Raw genomic sequence first — 22434 nt, 5'->3', positions numbered from 1 at the left:
CACTCGTGGCTCCATCCTGTCCTGGCTAGCCCCCATTCTGAAACATTTTTGCCTCGCCTGTACAATACTCCCCAAAGACTTTTGTTCAATATACACTGGGTTTTTTATGTTGTTCTTACAGTTCTAGTGACAGATTAACAAGATTTCTGAACTCCTAAGGCTCTAGTACAAAGCGACACTTGAATTTAGAGTTTTCACGGTTCTAGTGGCAGTTTAACGAGATTTTCACGTTCAAAAGGCTTCAACTGAAGTGACATGGGTATTTTAAGGATGTTCTCTCTCTCTCTCTCTCTCTCTCTCTCTCTCTCTCTCTCTCTCTCTCTCTCTCTCTCTCTCTCTCAACTACTTCCCTTCCCATCTCTTTCCATCTTTATTCATCCCGCCTCCCATCTCTCCCCTTCTCCCGGCCAGTCCCTCTACCCAACCCCTATGACCCCACTCCCTTCAACATGGCTGTCCGCGGCGGTCTTCTCGTCTTGCAGAGTGACTGGCAGGAGTCCCTCAGGTCAGCTTAGATCACTCTCACCTCGTCCCACTCACCCCCCAGTAGCTCCTGACCTCTGAAGTGACCTTATGTTGGGTCGAGGACAAAGTTTTCAGTGAAGCTTGGAGCGAATGAATCTTTTGTTGACATTCTCCTCGACTTGAAATTTGCTAGTGTCGCTCTATTATTTTACCATTTTTCTGATGTTTCGCCTTATTTTTCCGCATACCTCAGTGTCTGGGGTGGTAGTTTGGAGTTTGCTTTATTTGTCATTGAGGTTGTATTTAGTTGACGAAGGTTTGGTGTGGAGATATAAAATGATGATGTCTTGTCATTTCTGGTGAGAGGGAAGGGAGCTCCAAAGGCTGGCGTTGGAGCAGGCCTTATTCATTATTTTATTCGTTTATTTATTTATACAGGTGTTTCAAGGAGTGTTGCATTGTTACGGTTGTTGTATTTGTGTTGTTATTACTTCCTGGAGGTCACAGAACTGCCTCTCTTTGTCAGGGGCGCCATTTGATATGAATGAGAAGAGCTTAAATAGTAATATTCCTTGACTAATGCCAATTCTTTGTCTGACAGTCACAATAATGGGAATTAAATACAGAAAGTTTTGTGGTCTTTGTGATAGTATTATTTGTGTAATGATTTTGATGTGTATGAGGCAAGATTAACTAACTTTATTTCTCTTTGTATATAGGGGGACACTGGCCAAGGGTGTTAAAATTAGAGAGAGAGAGAGAGAGAGAGAGAGAGAGAGAGAGAGAGAGAGAGAGCCATTGAGGTACCAATCTTTAAAAGTCATAAATAATCATAAAACAAAATAGAGGATAAATGTCTTGAAACCTTCAATTTTTTGCATAACACCTTACTGTGAATTTTTAAAACTTTTTATTGCCTTACATAAAAAAAAAGATAAATAAAAAACCCATTAACTCACTGGCAGGGACAATGACACATCAGCTTGGGTGATGTACAAGGCGCTGGAGAGACAGGCGGAGCATGGCAAGGTTGGCGGCACAAAACCCAGTGGTCCCTTCACTCTCCAGGGCCGCACAGAACGCACCATCACCATCACACACACCCCGACTGGCCTCTCAACACTGTTTGTGGCCCCAACACAGACCTTCAACCACATCCATGCTAAGAGTGTGAGGCAGGGGCTTGCAAGGGAATAAAGTGTGAGGCAGGGGAGTGCAGAGGAATAAAGTGTGAGGCAGAGGCTTACAAGGGAATAAAGTGTGAGGCAGGGGTGAACAGAGGATGTAGAGGAAGATATGAGTATGTGGTAGGTGGGTGTAGGGGAAGATGAGTGTATGGTAGGGTGATGCAGGGGGAAGACAGGGGGTGAAGGGGAATATTCGAGTGTGTGGTTGGGTGATGCAGAGGAAAGTTAGTGTGAGGCAGGAATGTATAGAGGGTGCAGAGGAAGAGTTTAGTGTGAAGCAGGGGGCATGCAGGAAAAAAAAAGTGAGACAAGAGGACAGGAGAAAATAGATCATGTAGCAGGAGTGCAGGGAAGTGAGTGTGTGGTAGGAGGGTGCAGGGGAAAAGTTGAGTGTGTGACAGGGGATGAAGGGGAATATAATTGAGGGTGGTACAAGGAGAAAAGAGTATGAGGCAGGGACATGCAGGGGAAAGTTAGTGTGAGGCAGGGGCATGCAGAGGGTACAGAGGAAAAGTTTAGTGTGATGCAGGGGCATGCAGGGGAAGAAATTGAGTGGGAGATGGGAAATGTAGGAGAATAACTGAGTGTATTTACTTAGTTATATTTACCTAGTTGTATTGTACAGGATTCGAGCAGGGCTTATAGTGTGGCATGGGATGTGCAGGGGAAGAGATGAGTGTGTAGGGTGAGTGCATGAGGGAAAAGAGAGTGAGGCAGGGCAGTGCTGGGGAAAAAGTGTGAGGCAGGTGTGCAGAGGAGAAATTGAGAGTGTGGTAAGGTGATGGAGGGGAAAAAGTGTGTGTGGCAAGTATTTACAAAAAGGAATAGAATGTGTAGCAGGGGGAGTGCAGGGGACATGAGTGTGAGTGTAGCAGTTTGGGGGGGGTTGCAGGGAAATGAGTGTGTGGGAGGGTGGTGCAGAAGACGAGTGTGAGGTAAGGGGATGCAGGGGAAAAGAGTGTGTAGTAGAAAAGTCGCATGTTTTTGGTTAAAGAGTTGAGGATTTTTATAGCAAGGCAGGGATGGTTACAGAGTTAAAGAGTGTAAGGCAGGGATGGGTACAGAGTTAAAGAGTGTAAGGCAGGGATGGGTACAAAGAGTTAAATAGTTATTGTTTTTGTGGGTGAGTCAGGGATTAACCCCTTCAGTACTGGGACACATTTTTACTTTGAGATTTGTGTACGATTAGACCATTTTATTGACATTAGGAAGGGTCTAGGGAGATCAGAAGATTAAGGGCCAAAGTCTTCACTGTTTTAATCCCTAACAGGAGTTTCTGAAGCTGTATAAAATCACCAAATAGTAAGCAGAATGAATATAAAAATATGTCCTGGTACTAAAGGGGTTAAAGTTACTAAATCACAGCTTTTTTACTTCTGTAGATGAAATTGTTGTAATTTTCATGATCATTAAAGTAAAACGGATTGATAAGCAGGTAAAATCCAAAAACCACATAATTTTCTTTCTACCAGACAAGACTAATGCATTTTTCCCAATAACCAAAGTACAATACACTATCTAGTCTATCAAGTATTTTAAGTTAGAGTCTAATAATTATATTTAAGGCTAATTGAAGACTTAATGTGTGTGTCTTCCTACAGGTGATGTCTCTGGATGTGGCTGACGGAGGCCTAGCTGTGTCTGTGTGTGCTGAGAACAAGCTGCTGGTGTGGGAGACTGAGACAGGGCTGGTCAGGGTGAGTCTTGGGTCTGCTGGTGACTCAGAGGAAAAAGAAAAGCAGTACTGTTGTTGATTTAAGGGACCATGTCAAGGTTAATGAACGCCACACCTTCCATGCTGGTGACTTAAAAAGGGAAAAAAGCAGAGCAGTACTGTTGTTGATTTAAAGGATCATTTCAAGATTAGTGAACCCCACACCTGTGCCATGAGTGGGTTCGCTAATCTTGACATGATCGGATTTAAGCAATATTGTTAGTCATATTGTTGTCATTGGTGACGAGAGGAAAAAGGTATTGCTAGACGTATCATTGTCATTATTGGAAGGAAAAAGAATGCAATACCCTTATAGTTCTCAATATAATAGTCTCTTATTGTTGTTTTCATTGGTGACGAGAGGAAAAAAGGCAATATTCTTGTAGGTTTAAATATTATAGTCACCTTATTGTTATTGATGTTGATGGGAGGAAGGAAGACAATACTTATGTAGATTTAAATATTGTTAGACATTATCGTTATTGGTGATGACTTGAGAAGAAAAAAATGGTATTCTTGTAGATTTAAATATTGTCACCATGTTGTTATCATTGGTGACTTGAGAGGAAAAAAGGAATACTTGTGTAGATTGAAGTATTGTTAGTCATTGTTATTATTGGTAATGAGAAAAAAAAACAATATTCATGTAGATTTAAGTATTGTTGGATATATTATTGTTATTATTGCCTTATTGGTGATGAGAGGAAAAAAGGCAGTATTCTTATAGGTTTAAGTATTAATTGTCATTTTACTATTGTTTTCATTGCTGACTCAGATTAAGAAGAAAAAACAATACTCTCAGAATTAATTATTGATTGCCACCTTGTTGTTATCATTGGTGACTGAGACTTAAAGAGAGAAAAATTTTGTCACCATTTGATTGCCATTATTGCTTTCATCACTGGCAACTCAAATTGAAAAAAAAAGGCAAATATTTACTCATGACCTTGATTGTCACCATTTTCTTACCATTATTATTTTCATTATTGGCCACATTAAAAAGGAAAAAAAACCAAGGTAAATATTTGCTCATGATCCTCCCTTTGTCACCATTTTCTTACCATTATTATTTTCATCACTGGTGACTAAATTAAGAGGGAAAAAAGGACAAACACTTATCACCATTCTATTACAATCACTACCATTATTGTTTTCATCATTGACATCAGAAAATAACGGAGAAAGAGGCCTATAATTCCTCATGACTCTCCTTCCGTCACCCTCAGAGGAGCCTGGAGGGCCACCTGTTTGACGCCTACAGCTGCCGCCTCTTCCCTTCTGGAGTGGTGGTGCTGTCAGGTAGCGGGGACATGCAGCTCAGGATATGGGACGCTGTGACGGGCCAGTGTCCGGTGGTGCTCAAGGGACACACTGGCGCTGTGCTGGACACTGCCATTGTAGAGCGTGGCAAGAATGTCATCTCTGTTAGCAAGTAAGTGTGTGTTGATGGAGTTGTTCCTATTTTTTATTATTTCTTTCTTTCTTTCTTTTTTTACACAAGAGGAGAAGTCTGGCCAAGGGCAACCAAATTATTAAACAAAAATGTCCGCTTAGATGCCAATCCCCGAGCAGGCCTGAGAGAGTTAGCCAAAAGAGTGGGATAAATGTCTTGAAACCTTCCTCTAAGTGAGTTCAGGTCATAGGAGGAAGGAAATACAGAAGCAGGAAAGGAGTTGTATTTACCTAGCTGTGATGTACAGGAAAAAAGCCACACTTAGGTTTGTGGTGTCCATCTCTGTTCCTTTTTGCATTCAATTTTGTCTTAAATTCATAGATTGTTTTTACACGTAGTCTCATTATCAAGTTCGTTTCAAGCTTCTGTGTGGGAAGCTATATATCTTGAAGTTTCTTCTGCATGCACTCTTTCTTTCAGTTTCTTGCAGTGTTCTCTTCTATCACTTACATCCCTTCTCACTAGATCTTCTATATCAATCATCTCCATCCCTCTTGGATTCAACAAATAGTTATGAGGTCTCCTCTCTGACTCCTTTCTTCCAATATTACTGATCCTGGTTTTCTCAGTCTGTCTTCATATGGGAGATCACTTAGTCTTGTTATTTTTGTTGCTGCTTTCTTTGTGTGTGTGTGTGTGTGTGTGTGTGTGTGTGTGTGTGTGTTAATAATAATAATAATAATAATAATAATATACAGTTTATTAATTTGGCAATGTAAAAAAAATTACACTGAAAATGTACTGGTGGGGGGGACATTAAAACAATGAAATGAAATGCTTAACCTAACTATTAACCTAACTTAACCAAGAATTCACTTATTAATTTACTTATTTAAGGCTTGCACAATAGTGGGCACCATGCTAAATCGGTACCGATCAGTGCGCGGTGCTCTTAAGGTCTGTCGCCACGATTCTGGTGTTGGGTGGCGCGAGCAGGGGGAGGCACGTCTGGGGGTAGCAGGTGGCGGAGACGTGGATGACGCTGCAGTCCTTCCCCAAATTTTTCCAAGGCTTCCTGGTGTCTTGTGGCCAGACTCGGCAGACTCAGGCAGGTCAGGGCGTCCTCGTAGGACCTGTAGGCAGGCCCAAGGATGACCCTGAACGCCCTCCTCTGAACCTTCTCCAGCTGTTGTCGTTGTGTGAGGTTCAGGGAGGAGGACCACGCTGGGGCGGCGTACATGAGCTTAGGGAGTATAAATGTGAGGTACACTCCCCTCAGCTCATCTGCCGGTGCTCCCAGGGACCTGAGTCGGCGCAGCAAATAGATTTTGTATGAGGCTGACCTGATGATGTTGGAAACATGCTCCTTCCATGATAATTGATCGTCCACCAAGACACATAGAAGCTTGGTGCTGTGGACCACCTGGAGGGAGTGAGGGCCCACAGAAAGCTGGGGAGGGGGGACTGCTGCTGTGGAGGTACAAATGTGCATCACCACGGTCTTGGTGTAGTTGATGGTCATTTTGTTGTCGTCCGTCCATGTCTGTAGTTGGCTAAGAGTGGACTGAAGTGCTGAGAAGTCTGGGTTGGTGTTGTTGACGGGTACGCCCACGGTGCAGTCGTCCACATACTTCCAGCGGTGGGGGTGTGGACGAGAGCATCGTTGATAAGGATGAGGAAGCACAGAGGACCCATCTTGGTCCCCTGAGGGACCCCGCATGTGAGCAGTTGGAAAGAGGAGACAGAGTCCTAATAACGAATGGCCTGACGCCTTCCCGTGAGGAAGTCTGCCAGCCAAGCTATCAGGTAGGGAGAGAGACCTAGAGTGATGGCTTTATTTATCACAACAGTGTGATCAACAAGATCAAAGGCCTTTCTGAATTCCACAAAAGCAATAGCTAGAGAAGTGTTGCGTTTGTCCGGGTGGCTGTGGACGAATTCCAGGAAGCTGACAAGGTAGTGAGATGTGGAGGTGGATTTAATATTGCCAAATTGTTGTGTGTCAATAGAGTTACAAATTTTGTTATAGGCCCAGTCGAATACAAAATCTTGTGTGTGTGTGTGTGTGTGTGTGTGTGTGTGTGTGTGTGTGTGTGTGTGTGTGTGTGTGTGTGTGTGTGTGTGTATTTACCTAGTTATATTTGCCTAGTTGTGTTTTACAGGAAAAGAGCTATGTTCATGCTGTCCTGTCTCCATATCTATAGTTGTCCAGTTTAGTCTTAAAGTCATGAACTTCTGTTTGGAAAACTATATTTGTTAATGTCTCTTCTACACACAGTCTTTTTTAATTTCATGCTGTGTCTTCTTGTTTTGTGACACACACACACACACACACACACACACACACACACACACACACACACACACACACACACACACACACACACACACACACACACACACACGGGACATCGTCGATGGCGGAGGTGGTCGCTGAGCTCCAGAGCAATCATCTCTAATTCTACAGTTACCATTGCCTAAGAGTAACCAAGGTGGGAAAGGAGCTGGTAATGTTTGTCCCGTCTCCATATAGTCATGTTAACTGTTGATTAGCAAAATAATGTCCAGGAAGGTAAATATAAACTGTAGCCTGCGTTTGAGCCATCAGCTGGTTTGTTTACATCTGCGCAACATGGCGGCCGTGAACTCGAAAGATGAATCAGACTTCACAGGATTTCAAGGAATAATGGAGAAGAGCGCTTATGTGAAGAAAATTCTGGAGTTGGAAGGTAAAATTGAAAAACTGTTTGAAAAGTATGGGGGCCTGGAAACGAGTTATGACAATGTAATGAAAGAGTGTGCCGATATGAAGAAGGAAAATGAAGCACTGAAAGAGGAAGTTAAGCTAATTAAAGTGAATTGCGAAAAATGTGGAGAATCTCTAGGAAAAGTGATGGAGAAGCAGGCTGAATGGAAAAAAGTCAGGAAGTGGAAAGAAAGGAGGTAAATTACAAAGTTGCAAGTCTGGAAAAGGAAATCAAAGAGTCTGGGAGAAAACTTTGGGCCTTGCTGAAATTATAGATCAACAGATCATAGAAGAGAAGATTGCTGAGAAAGTGGTGAAGGTTATTAAATCAAATGAGACATTGGTGAGGGAAACTGTAGACAAAAAGAGATGTGTGGTGATATTTGGTGTGGAGGAGGATAAGACACCGAGTAAAATGGAGAGAGAAAAACATAAAAAGGTGATAAATAATATCATTAATGTGGTGCAGGAGGAGGAAAAGACCTAGTACAAGAAATAGAGGACTTCCATAGAATTGGAAAGTTCACAAGAGAAGGTATGAGGCCAATAAGAATCAAACTTAAGTCACAAAAGGATGTAGATGAATTGGTGGAGAAGTCATGGAGGCTAGCCCAGCAGGAAACAACAAGGAAGATTTGGTTGAGAAGAGATCTCGGTGAAAAGGAAAGAGAAATGTTAAATGAGTTGAGAAAGGAGGCTTTGAAAAAAATGAAGAGAGGACAGAAGAGGAGAAGAAAGAGTTTTTCTGGAGAATCTTGGATATGAGACTGAGGAAGTGGTTCATAACCCAGAAAAGTACAGCAAGAAAGGACTAAAGAAACTTACATATGAGCGAATGTAATGTATTCCAACATAAATGGAGTGATATCGGGATTTTAGAACTCAACGATTACTTGAGGGACAAGAACCCAGATATTGTGGGTCTTACTGAAACAAAACTGAGAGAGGAGAAGACCTGATGATGGTTGGAGAAGGAAATATAATGTTTGGAAAAGAAATAGAGTAGGTAAGATGGGAGGAGGAGTGATGTTGCTGGTTAAAAAGATATAAAGGTGGATCAAGTGAAAGAAGGTATGGGAAAGGCAGAAGTGCTAAAGATCAGAGCAGAAACTAATGAAGGAAAAAGAGGCACTACATAGTGGTGTACGTACCACCTAAGACAAATGCATGGTCAGTACAGGAATATGAAGAAATGATAAGTGATACAGGAACATGTCTGGAAGAAATGTTGGGTGGCTGTGAACGAACTATAATGATGGGAGATTTTAATTGTAAAGAGGTGTGTTGGGAGGACTGGTCAATGGAAGGATCAGAGACAACATGGGGAAATACACTATTGACACTGGCAATGGAAAATGTGTTAACTCAGTGGGTCAAAGAAGATACTAGGTTTGGAGGAGAGGGAGCATCGTCAAGACTGGACTTGGTCTTTAGTACAGAGCCAATGGTCATTGAGGAGATGAGGGTGGAGTGCCCTTTAGCAAAGAGTGATCATGCAGTTTTGGAGTTCAAGGTGATAGATGAAGAGAAATCTAGAAGAAATGAAGAATATAAAGTGGGAAGATGGAATTATGCCAAGACAGATTTTGGAAACCTAAAGAAATTCTTTCAAGAGACAAATTGGATGAAATTCAAGAGTGCTAAGGAGCAAATGAAAAGTGGAAGGAATTTATAAAAATATACAAAGAAGGTGAGAAAAATTTGTACCAATAAGACAACATAGAGAAGTTGGAAAGCAGGACTGGTTTAACGATAGATGTGAAAAGGCTAGAACAAGAAAAGAGGATGCATGGAAGAGGTGGAGAAGGAAAAGACGGATTAAGCAGTGGGAAAGTTACAAAAGAGCAAGAAATGAATATGTGTTGATTAGAAGAGAAGAAAGAAAGAAACAAGAAAAGGATATAATTGATAAATGTAAAGACCAACCAAGGCTTTTTACAGACATGTGAACAACAACATCAAAAATAGAGAAAGTATTGAAAGTTTAGAAGTAAATGGAGTATGCAGTGAAGATCCCAGGAAATGGCAGAGGCTATGAATGGATGCTTTCGGAAGGTATTCACAAAGGAGACTGCTTTTGACAAACCACTGGTAATGGAACAGAAAGGGATTATGAAGGAGTTTCAAGTAACTGTGGAGGAGATCAAGAATATGATGGGGAGTTTAGAAGTGAGAAAAGCTGTGGGACCTGATGGGGTATCAGGATGGATTTTAAGAGAATGCAGGAGCAACTGGCAGAAAAAGTTTGTGAAGTAATTGATGCCTCATTAAGGGAAGGTGTAGTGCCCCAAGACTGGAAAAGAGCTAACATTGTCCCAATCTATAAATCAGGTAACAAGAGAGACCCATTGAACTATAGACCAGTGTCACTTACAAGTGTGGTAGCTAAGATGTGTGAGAGGGTGGTGAAGAATAGATGGACAGACTTCTTGGAGAAAAATGACATACTTTGTGAGTGTCAATTTGGTTTTAGAAAAGGGCGTTCATGCACGACAAACCTGATATGTTACTATTCGAGGGTGATAGATGTAATACAGGAAAGAGATGGTTGGGCTGATGGAATATATCTGGATTTAAAAAAGGCCTTTGATAAGGTACCACACCGGAGACTGATCTGGAAACTTGAAATGGTAGGAGGAGTGCATGGCAGTTTACTAAAATGGATGGAAGACTTTTGGTAGGAAGAGAAATGAGAACAATAATTAAGGACAGACCATCAGAATGGGGCTTGGTGGAGAGTGGAGTTCCACAGGGATCAGTGTTGGCACCAGTAATGTTCGCGGTCTACATAAATGACATGGTGGATGGGGTGTCCAGTTATGTGAGCCTATTTGCAGACGATGCAAAATTGTTAAGAAAAGTGAGATGTGACAAAGATTGCGAACTACTCCAGGAAGACTTGGACAGAATATGGAAATGGAGCTGTACATGGCAAATGGAGTTCAACACGACAAAATGCAAGAAAATAGAGTTTGGCAAGAGTGAAAGAAGAATCAGGAGTATGTACAAGATAGGAAATGAAGACATAAAACCAGTCATGAAGAAAAAGACCTTGGGGTGACAATTACCAATGACCTATCGCCAGAGAGACATATAAACAAAATAATTGGAGAAGTATTGAACTTATTGAGGAACATAAGAGTGGCGTTCGTATATTTAGATGAAGAAATGATGAAGAAAATAATTACTGCAATGATAAGACCGAGGCTTGAATATGCAACAATACAGTGGGCTCGAACTTAAAGAAACACATAAGGAAACTAGAGAAAGTACAGAGGGCTGCAACAAAATGGTGCCTGACTTAAGAGATTTGACTTATGAAGACAGACTGAAAAGAATGCAACTTCCGACCCTGGAAAACAGAAGAGAAAGGGAGACCTGATAGCAATATACAGAGTGATGATTGGCATGGAAAAATGGATAGGGAAGATCTGTGTATGTGGAATGAAAGAATGTCGAGAGGGCATGGGAAAAAACTAAAATGGCCACTTATAGGAGAGATGTGAAAAATATAGCTTCCCTCATAGAAGGGTGGAAGCATGGAATAGTTTAGACGTGGAAGTGGTCAACGCAAGGAATATTCATGATTTTAAGAAAAAGCTGGACATTAATAGATATGGAGACGGGACAACACGAGCATAGCTCTTTTCCCGTATGTTACAATTAGGTAAATACAATTAGGTAAATACACACACACACACACACACACACACACACACACACACACACACACACACACACACACACACACACACACACACATGTTTGCGGACGATACTAAAATTATGAGGAGAGTAAAGAATGTGGAAGATTGTAACAAGTTACAGGAAGATCTTGATAGAATATATGAGTGGAGTAAGGAGTGGCAGATGTAATTTAATATAGACAAGACCCATGTTATGAAAATGGGAAGAAGTAGATACAGACCAAACAGGGATTACAGGCTGGGTGATGAGAAAATTAAAGAGACCAATGAGGAGAAAGACTTAGGAGTAACCGTGCAAAACACCTTGTCACCGGAGAAACACATTAACAAGATTTTTTTGAAAACATATAACATGCTTCAAAATATTGGCCTTGCAATCCACTACCTAGATGAAGGAATGAAGAAGAAGATATTATGTACCTTAATAAGATCCCAGCTAGAATATGCAGCATGTGTCTGGTCACCGCATATGAAGAAAAATGTGAAGAAGGTGGAAAGGGTACAGAGGCTGGCAACAAGGATGGTACCAGGACTCAGGGAGTTAGACTATGAGGAAAGACTGAGGAAGCTGGGGCTGACCACATTAGAAGAGAGAAGAACAAGAGGAGACATGATAACTATGTATAAATTGGTGAACAAGATTGACATACTGGACAGAGAGTTGATAAAGGTGACCACAAGTAATCATCTCCGAGGACATGGAAAAAAGCTAATAAAAGACATCTGTCTAAATGACGTGAGAAAATACTGTTTCCCGCATTGTAGCATTGATAAGTGGAATAAACTGAGCAGTGATGTCATTGATGCAGTGTGTGTCAATCAGATGAAAGAGAGATATGACAGGAATGGACAAGGAGACAGGTCACAGAGAGCTTAGCTCGGGCCCTGTAATACACAAATAGGTAAATACAAATAGGTAAATACACACACCTTATAACAAAGAAGAGAAAGAGGGGATTTAATACAGGTTTATAAACTGTTGAGCGGTTTGGATGAAGTGGATAATGAGCAAATGATGTTGAAAGAGGAAAATTTAAATAGAACTGTGAGATCGCATAGTAAAAAGATAGCCAAGGGAATATGCTTGAAATATGTGAAGAAATATAGTTTCCCGCAGAGATGTGTGGAATAGTTTGAGCTAGGAGGTGGTGTCAGCGAGGAGTGTGCATAGTTTTAAGGGAAAGTTGGATGTGTATAGATATGGAGACAGGGCCACACCAGTATAATACCCAGTCCCTGTAAAAATTACAACTAGGTGAAAACACACACACACACACACACACACACACACACACACACACACACACACACACACACACACACACACACGTGGTCCTCCTCCCTGAACCTCACACAACGACAACAGCTGGAGAGGGTTCAGAGGAGGGCGTTCAGGTCGTCCTTGGGCCTGCCTACAGGTTATGAGGAGTGATGCCTGAGTCTGCTGAGGCTGGCCACAAGACACCAGGAAGCCTTGGAAAAATTTGGGAAGGACTGCTGCGTCACGTCTCCGCCACCTGCTACCTCCAGGCGTGTTGCTGGAAACACCAGAATTGCATGGCGCCCTTAAGAGCACCGATGATCGGTACCAACTTAGCGGCCCACTATTGTGCAAGCCTTAAATAAATAAGTAAATTAATAAGTTAAATTCTAGGTTAAGTTAGATCCATAGTTAGGTTAAGCATTTCAGTTCATTGTGTTAATGTCACCCCGTTACATTTTCAGTGTAATTTTTGTTACATTGCCAAATTAATAAACCGTATATTATTATTATTATTATTACACACACACACACACACACACACACACACACACACACACACACACACACACACACACACACACACACATAGTGTAGTGGTTAGCATGCTCGACACAATCGAGAGGGCCGGGTTCGAGTCCCGGAAAGTGGCGAGGCAAGAAGGCAAGCCTCTTAATGTGTAGGGTCTGTTCACCTAGCAGTAAATAGGTACGGGATGTAAGTCGAGGGGTTGTGGCCTCGCTTTCCCGGTGTGTGGAGTGTGGTGTGGTCTCAGTCATACCTGATGATCGGTCTATGAGCTCTGAGCTCTTTCCGTAGGGGAAAGACTGGCTGGGTGACCAGCTGACGACCGTGGTGAATAACACACACACACACTGGAAGTTTTGAGAGCTGAAACTGATGAAACAATACTAAAAGATAATACACAATGTACCTCACTCACTCCCAATAAAATGCAAATCAAATAACATAACAAAACTGCAAAAAACATAGATACATACTGAAATCTCCCAAAGACCTAGATACTAATAAACAATACACAACAATAAATCATATTCCTTACAAACACAGAATGCTTTGCTGCATCACAGGCACAAATTTAATTCCACAGAGATGGGAGTGCCAAACTGTGGAACTGTGGTGCAGCTGCTTGTGTGGCAACGCTGCTCACCACTGAGTCTGTGTTGAACTGCTGTGCCATTACTGATGTTACTGGGAGCATAGATTTGCCACCCCCAGCTGAGCCTCCTGGTGAGTAAATGCTGTGTTTGTCTTTCTCTCTTTCTCTTTAGACATTCCATTACTCAAATATATTCTTTCCTCTTTCCTCTTTGTTTTCCTCTCATTGTTCTCTTGTTCTTTTACTTCTTCATGTTTATTTCTCTTTGTTGCTTTTCTTCATGGCCTTTTGTTGAATTATCTTCCTCCTTCCTTTTAACATTAGTCTCTCAGTCATTCAGTCAGCTAGTCAGTCATTCAGTCAGCCAATCACTCTGTCAGCCAGTCACTTAGCCAGTCAATTATTCAGTCAGCCAGTCTTTTAGGTACCCTGTCACTCAATCAGCCTGTCATTCAGTCAGCTGGTCACTCAGTCAATTCAGTCACCTAGTCACTCTGCCAGCCAGTAGGAGGAGGTAGTAGACACCTACCAAAACAATAACTTACTCCCAGTGAGATCTAATAGCACTAGTTCAGGAGGTGCTGTGAACCTTCCATTAAAGCTAGTTGTGATCTCGTTGAATGTTTCCCTTTGTGTCTCACAACTCTAGGGGGTAGTCACAGCCTACCCTCTAAAGACAGCTCTCCTTCTTCACACAAAACTACATGCACTTACCACACATACACCCTTCACTCCAAATCAAAATTTAAAAGAAAAATGGGGCCCAAAATAAACAACGCCTCGGAATAACCCTCTGGGGAGGGGACCAAAAATGTCCCCAGGTTGGACACCTCTCCTGTTGAAGACCACAAATGCCTTGACACCTCCCTCAACTTTTCTACATTAACTTCTGCAACATTCAGTCTTAGATCTAATTTTCAATCTGTGGAACACCACCTCTCCTCTACTAAACCTCATCTTCTTTTCCTCACCGAAACACAGCTGTCTGAGGCAACTGACAGTGGCCCATTCTCTGTTCCCTCCTACTTTCTCTATTCTCATTTTCATTCCAAAGCTGGATGTTGCGTCTATGTACGCAACGACTTAACTTGCTCTCGTGCCCACGCTCTTGAGTCTTCCGAATTTTCCACCATCTGGCTACGACTTAACAGTCACTCTCAAACTAAATTCATCTGTGCTGTTTATCTCTCCCCTAACTCTTCTGACTATAGTAATTTCTTCGACTACTTAACTTCTAAAGTGGAGCACATTCTGTCCCTCTACCCTTTCGCTGAGATTTCCATTCTTGGAGATTTCAATGTTCACCACCAGCTTTGGCTTTCCTCTCCCTTCACTGACCACCCTGGTGAACTGGCCTTCAACTTTGCTATCCTCCATGACCTAGAGCAAATGGTGCAACACCTACTCGTATTCCTGACCGTCTTGGAGACACGCCCAACATTCTTGATCTCTTCCTCACCATCTCTTCCTCACCTTATGCTTATGCTGTCACCCTTTCATCTCTGTTGGGCTCCTCCGATCACAATTTCATTTCTGTATCTTGTCCTATTTTCCAATCCCTCCAGGATCCCCAAAGCGAAGGTGCCTCTGGCGTTTGCCTCTGCCAGTTGGGGGACCTGAGGAGGTATTATGCTGATTTTCCTGGAATGATTATTGCTTCCGTGTCAGAGACCCATCTCTTTGTGCTGAACGCATAACAGAGGTGTTAGTATCTGGCATGGAGGCGTACATTCCTCATTCTTTTCTCAACCTAAACCTTCTAAACCTTGGTTTAACTCAGCCTGTTCTCATGCTATACATGATAGAGAGGTTGCCCACAAAAGGTACTTGAGCCTTCCATCTCCTGAATCTCATGCACTTTATATCTCTGCCGGAATCATGCCAAGTCTGTTCTTCAACTTGCCAAACACTCTTTCATAAATAGGAAATGTCAAAATCTTTCAAACTCAAACTCTCCTCGTGACTTCTGGCATCTAGCCAAAAACATCTCAAATAACTTCACTTCTTCATCTTTCCTCCTTTATTTCATCCTGATGGCACCACTGCCATCTCTTCTGTCTCTAAAGCTGAACTCTTTTCTCAAACCTTTGCTCACAACTCCACCTTGGACGATTCTGGGCTTGTCCTCCTCTCCTCCTCCCTCTGACTATTTCATGTCTACAATCAAAATTCTTCGTAATGATGTTTTCCATGCCCTTGCTGGCCTAAACCCTCGGAAGGCTTATGGACCTGATGGGGTCCCTCCTATTGTTCTCAAAAACTGTGCTTCTGTGCTTGCACCTTGCCTGGCCAAACTCTTCCAACTTTGTCTATCGACTTCTACCTTTCCTTCCTGCTGGAAGTTCGCCTACATTCAGCCTGTTCCTAAAAAGGGTGACCGTTCTAACCCCTCAAACTACCGTCCTATAGCTTTAATCTCTTGCTTGTCTAAAGTTTTGAATCTATCCTGAATAGGAAGATTCTCAAACATCTGTCACTTCACAATCTTCTGTCTGATCGCCAGTATGGCTTCCGTCAAGGTCGCTCTACTGGTGATCTTCTGGCTTTCCTTACTGAGTCTTGGTCATCCTCTTTTAGAGATTTCGGTGAAACTTTTGCTGTTGCGTTAGACATATCAAAAGCTTTTGATAGAGTCTGGCATAAAGCTTTGATTTCAAAACTGCCCTCTTACGGCTTCTATCCTTCTCTCTGCAACTTTATCTCATGTTTCCTTTCCGACCGCTCTATTGCTGCTGTGGTAGACGGCTACTGTTCTTCTCCTAAACCTATTAATAGTGGTGTTCCTCAGGGTTCTGTCCTGTCACCCACTCTCTTTCTATTATTCATTAATGACCTTCTTAACCAAACTTCTTGCCCTATCCACTCCTACGCTGATGATACCACCCTACATCTTTCCACGTTCTTTCAGAGACGTCCAACCCTTCAGGAAATCAACAGATCACGCGGGGACGCCACGGAACGCCTGACTTCCGATCTTTCTAAAATTTCCGATTGGGGCAGAGAAAATCTAGTAGTTTTCAATGCCTCAAAACTCAATTCCTCCATCTATCAACTCGACACAACCTTCCAGACAACTATCCCCTCTTCTTCAATGACACTCAACTGTCTCCCTCTTCCACAATGAATATCCTCGGTCTGTCCTTTGCTCATAATCTTAACTGGAAACTTCACATCTCATCTCTTGCTAAAACAGCTTCTATGAAGTTAGGTGTTCTGAGGCGTCTCCGCCAGTTTTTCTCGCCCTCCAACTGCTTACTCTGTATAAGGGCCTTATCCGTCCCTGTATGGAGTACTCTTCGCATGTTTGGGGGTTCCAGTCACACAGCTTTGCTTGATAGGGTGGAATCAAAGCTCTTCGTCTCATCAACTCCCTCCTCTGACTAACTGTCTTCAGTCTCTTTCTCACCGCCGAAATGTTGCATCCCTTTCTATATTTTATCGCTATTTTCATGGTAACTGTTCTACTGATCTTGCTAACTGTATGCCTCCCTCCTCCTGCGGCCACGCTGCACAAGGCTTTCTTCTTCCTCTCATCCCTATTCTGTCCAACTCTCTAATGCAAGAGTTAACCAGTACGCTCAATCATTCATCCCTTTCACTGGTAAACTCTGAAACTCCCTCCCTGCATCTGTATTTCCAAATTCGTACAACTTGTCTTCTTTTAAGAGGGAGGTATCGAGGCATTTGCTCCCCTAATTCTGGCTGACGGGTTTGGCACTTTTTGTACTGTTTGGAGAGCCAGCGCTCAAGTGGGGTTTTTTCTAACTTTCTTTTTTTGCCCTTGGCTGGCCCTCTTCCCTTCCCTACGTAAAAAAAAAAAAGCTAGTCAGTCAGTCAGTCATTCAGTCAGACAGTCAATCAGTCAGTAAGTCAGTCACTCAGTTACACAATCAATCAGTTTGTCAATTACACAATCAGCCAGTCAGTCATTCTGTCAGCCAGTCACTCAGTCAATTAGATACTCCATCACTCAGGTACACAGAACTCATCTAATTAATCAACACAGGTGAGCTGGAGCACGATACGGCTGGCAAGGTGCTGCTGGCCGGTGCTGATGACGGGCAGGTGCATCTAGTGAATGTGGCAGGCCGGGCGGTGTTGGCTGTCCTGCCCCTCGGCTCCCCAGTGCTGGCTGGCTGCTGGGCCACTACGACCTTGGCTGTGCTGGGGCTGGCTGATGGGCGGCTGGAGGTGGTTGATGCTCAGGTGAGGTCGTGATGCATTGAGAAGAGGTTAATTTTTTTTTTTTTTCTCTCTCTCTCTCTCTCTCTCTCTCTCTCTCTCTCTCTCTCTCTCTCTCTCTCTCTCTCTCTCTCTCTCTCTCTCTCTCTCTCTCTCTCTCTCTCTCTCTCAGTAGGTCTTTTATGTTAGTTTTTTATTGCCCTTGTCTAGTTATCCTGTCTTACATGAAGAAAAAAAGAAGAAAAAAAATGTAATGTTGTTCTATTGGGTGATGTTTTAAGATTTTTGTGCAGTTATATGTTTTACCTGACTGTCTTCAGCCTTTCTCACTGCTGAAATGTTGCATCTCTTTCTATCTTTTATTGCTATTTTCATGCTAACTGCTCAACTGATCTTGCTAACTGCATGCCTCCCCTCCTTCTGTGGCCTCGCTGCATAAGGCTTTCTTCTTCCTCTCATTCCTATTCTGTCCAACTCTCTAATGCAAGAGTTAACCAGTACTCTGTCTTTCATACCTTTCTCTGGTAAACTCTGAAACTCCTTGTCTGCTTCTGTATTTCCATCTTCCTATGACTTGATTTCTTATAAGAGGGAGGTATCAAGACATTTGCCCTTGAGTTTTGGCTAATTCTACTTTTCTTTTAGGGAACCAGCACCCAAGTGGGCCTTTTTAAATTTTTTTTTATTTTGTTGCCCTTTGCTGGCTTCTCTCCTTCATGGAAAAAGAAAAAAAATACTCTAGTACCTATAGTCATCAGTCTGTTATGAATCTAGCTACTACACTTAAGACAACCTCTAACCAGTCATTAATTTGTCTCATGAAGTCCTTAGCATACTCATGACTCCTTACACCAATCAGTCAGCCATCAGTCTGCCATGAATCTAGTTAACCCACTCATGTCAATCTCTAACCAGTCATGACTTCTCAAAATCTCTAACACACTCATGACTCTCCCCTTACATCCAGTCATCAATGTGTCATGAATCTAGGAAGCACACTCATGACAACTTCTAACTAATCATTAATTTGTCTCATGAAATCCTTATTACACTCTCCTTGCACCCAGTCTTTGTGTCACTGATGTAGTTAACACACTCATAATCCTCCTTACAATGAGTCATCACTGTTTCTTGACCTTAACACATAACATCCCTCTACTCCCAATCACCAGTCACTCTCCTTGCAGTCACTGAACAGCCGGCCACTCTGCCACGACAGTGCCTCCTCCGTGGAAAGCATTGTGCCTCATGCTGGCGGTGTCCTGGCTGGTCGGCGGGATGGCACCTGTCAGTTCTACAAGCTGGATGGGTCAAGTTCACTTCAACTCACTGGCTCAGACTGTGATCCTATTTACAGAATGGCGATTAACTCAAGTCATGTCTACACAGCCTGCAGGGACGGGCATGTTCGGAAGTACTGTGTTAGAGACCTGGGTGCTGTGTGAATGCTGTGTGAGTGCTGTTACTCTTAAAATGTACATCTTTTCACAGTTTTTCAGTTCATTTAATTTTCTTCAAGACTGATATTTTTCAATTTTGGTGTTGCTTTACTTTTTCAACATGTGCTTCTTATAAAATTTTGAATGCTACAGTTAGATATTAAGTAAGTATTGTCAAAGTTGTTGGTTGAAGTTAGACTGTATGAAGCCATTTTTTTATTCTTATTGTTGTTAATCATGGTCTTGCTGGTCTTTCCCAATCTGTTCTCATTTTGCCTCCCTCTGTTGCATCCCTTGTCTCTTAATGTTCTTCGTGCATCCTGTTCTTCCCTTCCCTAGCCCAACCTTGCCTGTGCTTCACTTTCATATCTGCCACTTAACCTAACAATTTTTCCATCTAATTCCTTGCTTTTTCCTGCTTCCAACTCCTAATTTTGACGTGATTTCCAGTGTACATAAGTTTACTCAAACTCTTTTCCCTTCTCCATCTTCTGAGGTTGGCACAGTTGTTTAGTCTTAATTTCTCCCTTTCTGCTCTAATTCCTTCCTTTTTTGTGCTCATCCATTTGGTTTGCCACACAAGTTTACTCTTCCTTCCTTTCCCTGTATCTCTTATTTCTCTAATCTGGTACTGTTTTAATTCCTCCCTTTGTAAGTTCCTCAATCTTTGCTAACCGTGCCATGTGATCTAGTTTGGCTCTCTCTTTGTGGTGTTTCAATACATTCTTGCTAGCTCCTCCCCCCAGGCTGGCACTCAGTACATACCTAGTCTGTGGTGCCAATGCCAGGCTCATGTCAATCCCACCCATTGTGTTCAGTCCAGTGTGTGTCTTTTGGATATATAATGTTCTCTTTGCTACACGTATGGTGGCTGTGAATACCTTATAGAATTGTACATTTTCAAGATTATTTTGATGGAGTGAAAGGTCAAGATTGTTCACAAGTTTTTGTCATTATTGGGAAGGAAATAGGTGTATGCAAGTTGTCTTTTCCTTGTCACTGCCAGCTGGGCCTTACCAATACACACACACTGTGCCAGACTCCCTGTAACAAAGGCAGGCAATAAAGAGGCTATGACCATCTTCAACATTTATTCATAATTGTTCCAAAACTCACATTCCCATCATGTAAGAACCTGGAGTTGTGGACAAGACCTGTGGCATCACCTAAGTCAGATCTTGCACTAATACATGATGTCAACAATAATAAATAACTTCCCTCCTCTGAACCAAATTATGTTTTTTTTTTCCAACCATCTACCACAACATTGAGGCTGCCATTGATGCTACAGAATGATGCAGTGTCGGGAAGAGCAGGAACAAAACCAACCCAGGCCTGCCGGGAGCTGTCCAAGCCATGAGGAGAGGCAAGGTGGGCCATGGGAGCCAATGGCCTGCCTGGCCCTCATGCCTTGGCAACTCAAGTATGCCAGACACTGCTGCCCAAACTTGCTCCATATCCAAGCCCCATGACAGGGCCATACTGCTGCCCTGACAAGCTGGTGGAAGATTTCGAGCAGAAATGTACAGAATATACAAGTGGGTGTCTGAATGTCGGCGAGGAGGCCAGTCTGTGGTGGGCCCTGTGGTGCCTTGCTGTGGTATGGGGCTGTGTTTTGTTCCTGCAGAAGCCCTGCACTGTGAGACACTCTCAGAACTGCCGCCGCAGTGAAGGAAACATTGCACTGGGTACAATGATCCTGCCTATGTTTTTTTTTTTTTTTTTCCATTTTACAATTCAGTAATTAAATTCCCAAATCATCATTTTCATCTGGATTTTGCCTGAGAATTTCTCACACATCATAACTGAATAAATATTATATATATTTAACATATCCAGTTTAAAGGCTTTGTTACATATGGAATAATACTTACCACTATTGCCAGCCGGTGCCGGCCACTGGCGCCCGGCCCCGCAGGCCGGAGATAATGCCACATCTGTGTATGACCTACTTACAGGGAATATTTCAGGGTTCCTAAGGTCTCGGGACCTATGTCAGCAAACTTCTTTGCCTTAGACTCTGTGCACATACAACCAACCTGTTACTATTGGGTTGAGTATTATCTGGCAAATATTAAGTTAGATATGTTCAACATGCACGACTACTTCAAGTTCTGGACCAGCGGGCAGAGGCCGCCCCTCACCCGGCCCGGCACCCCGACCCTCTAGCCAGGCACACCCGGGGGCCCTCCCTGCCATGTCGCCGGTGCACACTGGTGCCCCTCACAGGCTTGGAATGCACACAACACAGCTTTATAACAACACTCAGTGCAACACCTCCCTCTGCCTCTCCTATGTACACCCAACAGTCCCACCTGCTGCAATGGTGCCACTCCCACACAGCCTCCAGGCGCCGCTCCTCGGGCCGGGGAGGAGGGGTGGTCGGGGGCAGGGCCTCCCTGTCTCCTGGGGCGGTGGTGCCTGCCGGGGTGTGTTTTGCCTGCACTGCCTCCGGGCTGCGGCGCCGCCTCCCGGGGCGGGAATAAATATGATACAAGGCTTGCTGTGCTGCAACACCACTTTGCTGGATCCCAAACGTCGAACTTCTGGCTTGTAGTCAATGGAATGTACAATTTATATAGTATAATACAATTTTCTTCCACTTAAAACTAAAATGAACTTCATACTATACAGTTGAAGCCTAGATGAGTTCCTTGTGTCTGTGTCTGTCTGCTGACTGGACAAGTGTCAAATATAAACGGCAGTAACATCATCTGGAACATTTTACACAGTTATACAAGATGAAATGGACACACCAGGCACGACACTCTGCTCCAAACGATAACTGAGTGAGGACTTCAGCAGACACGGTTTCACCTGCAACACGACCTAACCTACCAGAAAGAAACTGACAACAAAGTAGATAACTCGCCCTAAAACATCACTATCGCTACACTCGGAAATAAAAATAAAACATGCATTTTTGGCATGACGACAACAATCTGATCTACTAGCACACGTTTTATCTTCTTCTGGCCCCAAGGCTCGGCTGGTGCCAGGCAGGGCGAGGCTAATGGAAAATTAAGCCACGACAGTAAATATGAACGTGGTGACAGTGAAGTCTCGCTCTGCTGTGCCACTACCAGTATTATGCCTCTAGTGCTGTCCATCTGAAAGTAGAGACACTGTCACACCATCCATTCTTACACACACATTGGTGATATGTATTATGTCTACACTGCTCTTAATTCGTATGAAAGAAGTGAGGATAAACAAAGTCA

At 42.9% G+C, this 22434-nt stretch overlaps 2 protein-coding genes across 17 annotated transcripts in view; one reads left to right on the top strand and one right to left on the bottom strand.

Moving 5' to 3' along the window:
- Positions 1-349: 349 nt before the first annotated feature.
- LOC123507577 (proteasomal ATPase-associated factor 1-like) lies at positions 350-20446 on the top strand. Its single transcript, XM_045260546.1, has 7 exons — positions 350-505; positions 1431-1635; positions 3254-3349; positions 4593-4798; positions 13584-13723; positions 17599-17798; positions 18962-20446. Exons 1-7 carry the CDS (start codon positions 450-452, stop codon positions 19217-19219), a joined length of 1161 nt encoding a protein of 386 aa, XP_045116481.1. The 5' UTR covers positions 350-449; the 3' UTR covers positions 19220-20446.
- LOC123507576 (phosphatidylinositol-binding clathrin assembly protein LAP-like) overlaps positions 20290-22434 on the bottom strand; it is a 56530-nt gene continuing 54385 nt past the window's right edge. For all 16 annotated transcript variants that reach the window (XM_045260528.1, XM_045260541.1, XM_045260536.1 and 13 more), the window contains one exon: positions 20290-22323. The gene's annotated coding sequence lies outside the window, so the exon portion shown is untranslated. The remainder of the gene's footprint in view (positions 22324-22434) is intronic.

Source organism: Portunus trituberculatus, chromosome 22, assembly GCF_017591435.1.
Source record: "Portunus trituberculatus isolate SZX2019 chromosome 22, ASM1759143v1, whole genome shotgun sequence".
In the NCBI taxonomy this organism is placed as follows: domain Eukaryota; kingdom Metazoa; phylum Arthropoda; class Malacostraca; order Decapoda; family Portunidae; genus Portunus; species Portunus trituberculatus.
The sequence above is the reverse complement of the archived record's forward strand: the minus strand, read 5'-3'. Positions and strand labels throughout refer to the sequence as shown.

What these genes read in the sequence shown, in the direction of transcription:
- LOC123507577 (XM_045260546.1), top strand. Translation starts at nt 450, where the DNA reads ATGGCTGTCCGCGGCGGTCTTCTCGTCTTGCAGAGTGACTGGCAGGAG. An exon ending in ACCCCCAGCTGAGCCTCCTG is followed by an intron (nt 13,724 to 17,598) that starts GTGAGTAAATGC and finishes TAATCAACACAG; the next exon opens with GTGAGCTGGAGCACGATACG. An exon ending in TGGAGGTGGTTGATGCTCAG is followed by an intron (nt 17,799 to 18,961) that starts GTGAGGTCGTGA and finishes CTCTCCTTGCAG; the next exon opens with TCACTGAACAGCCGGCCACT.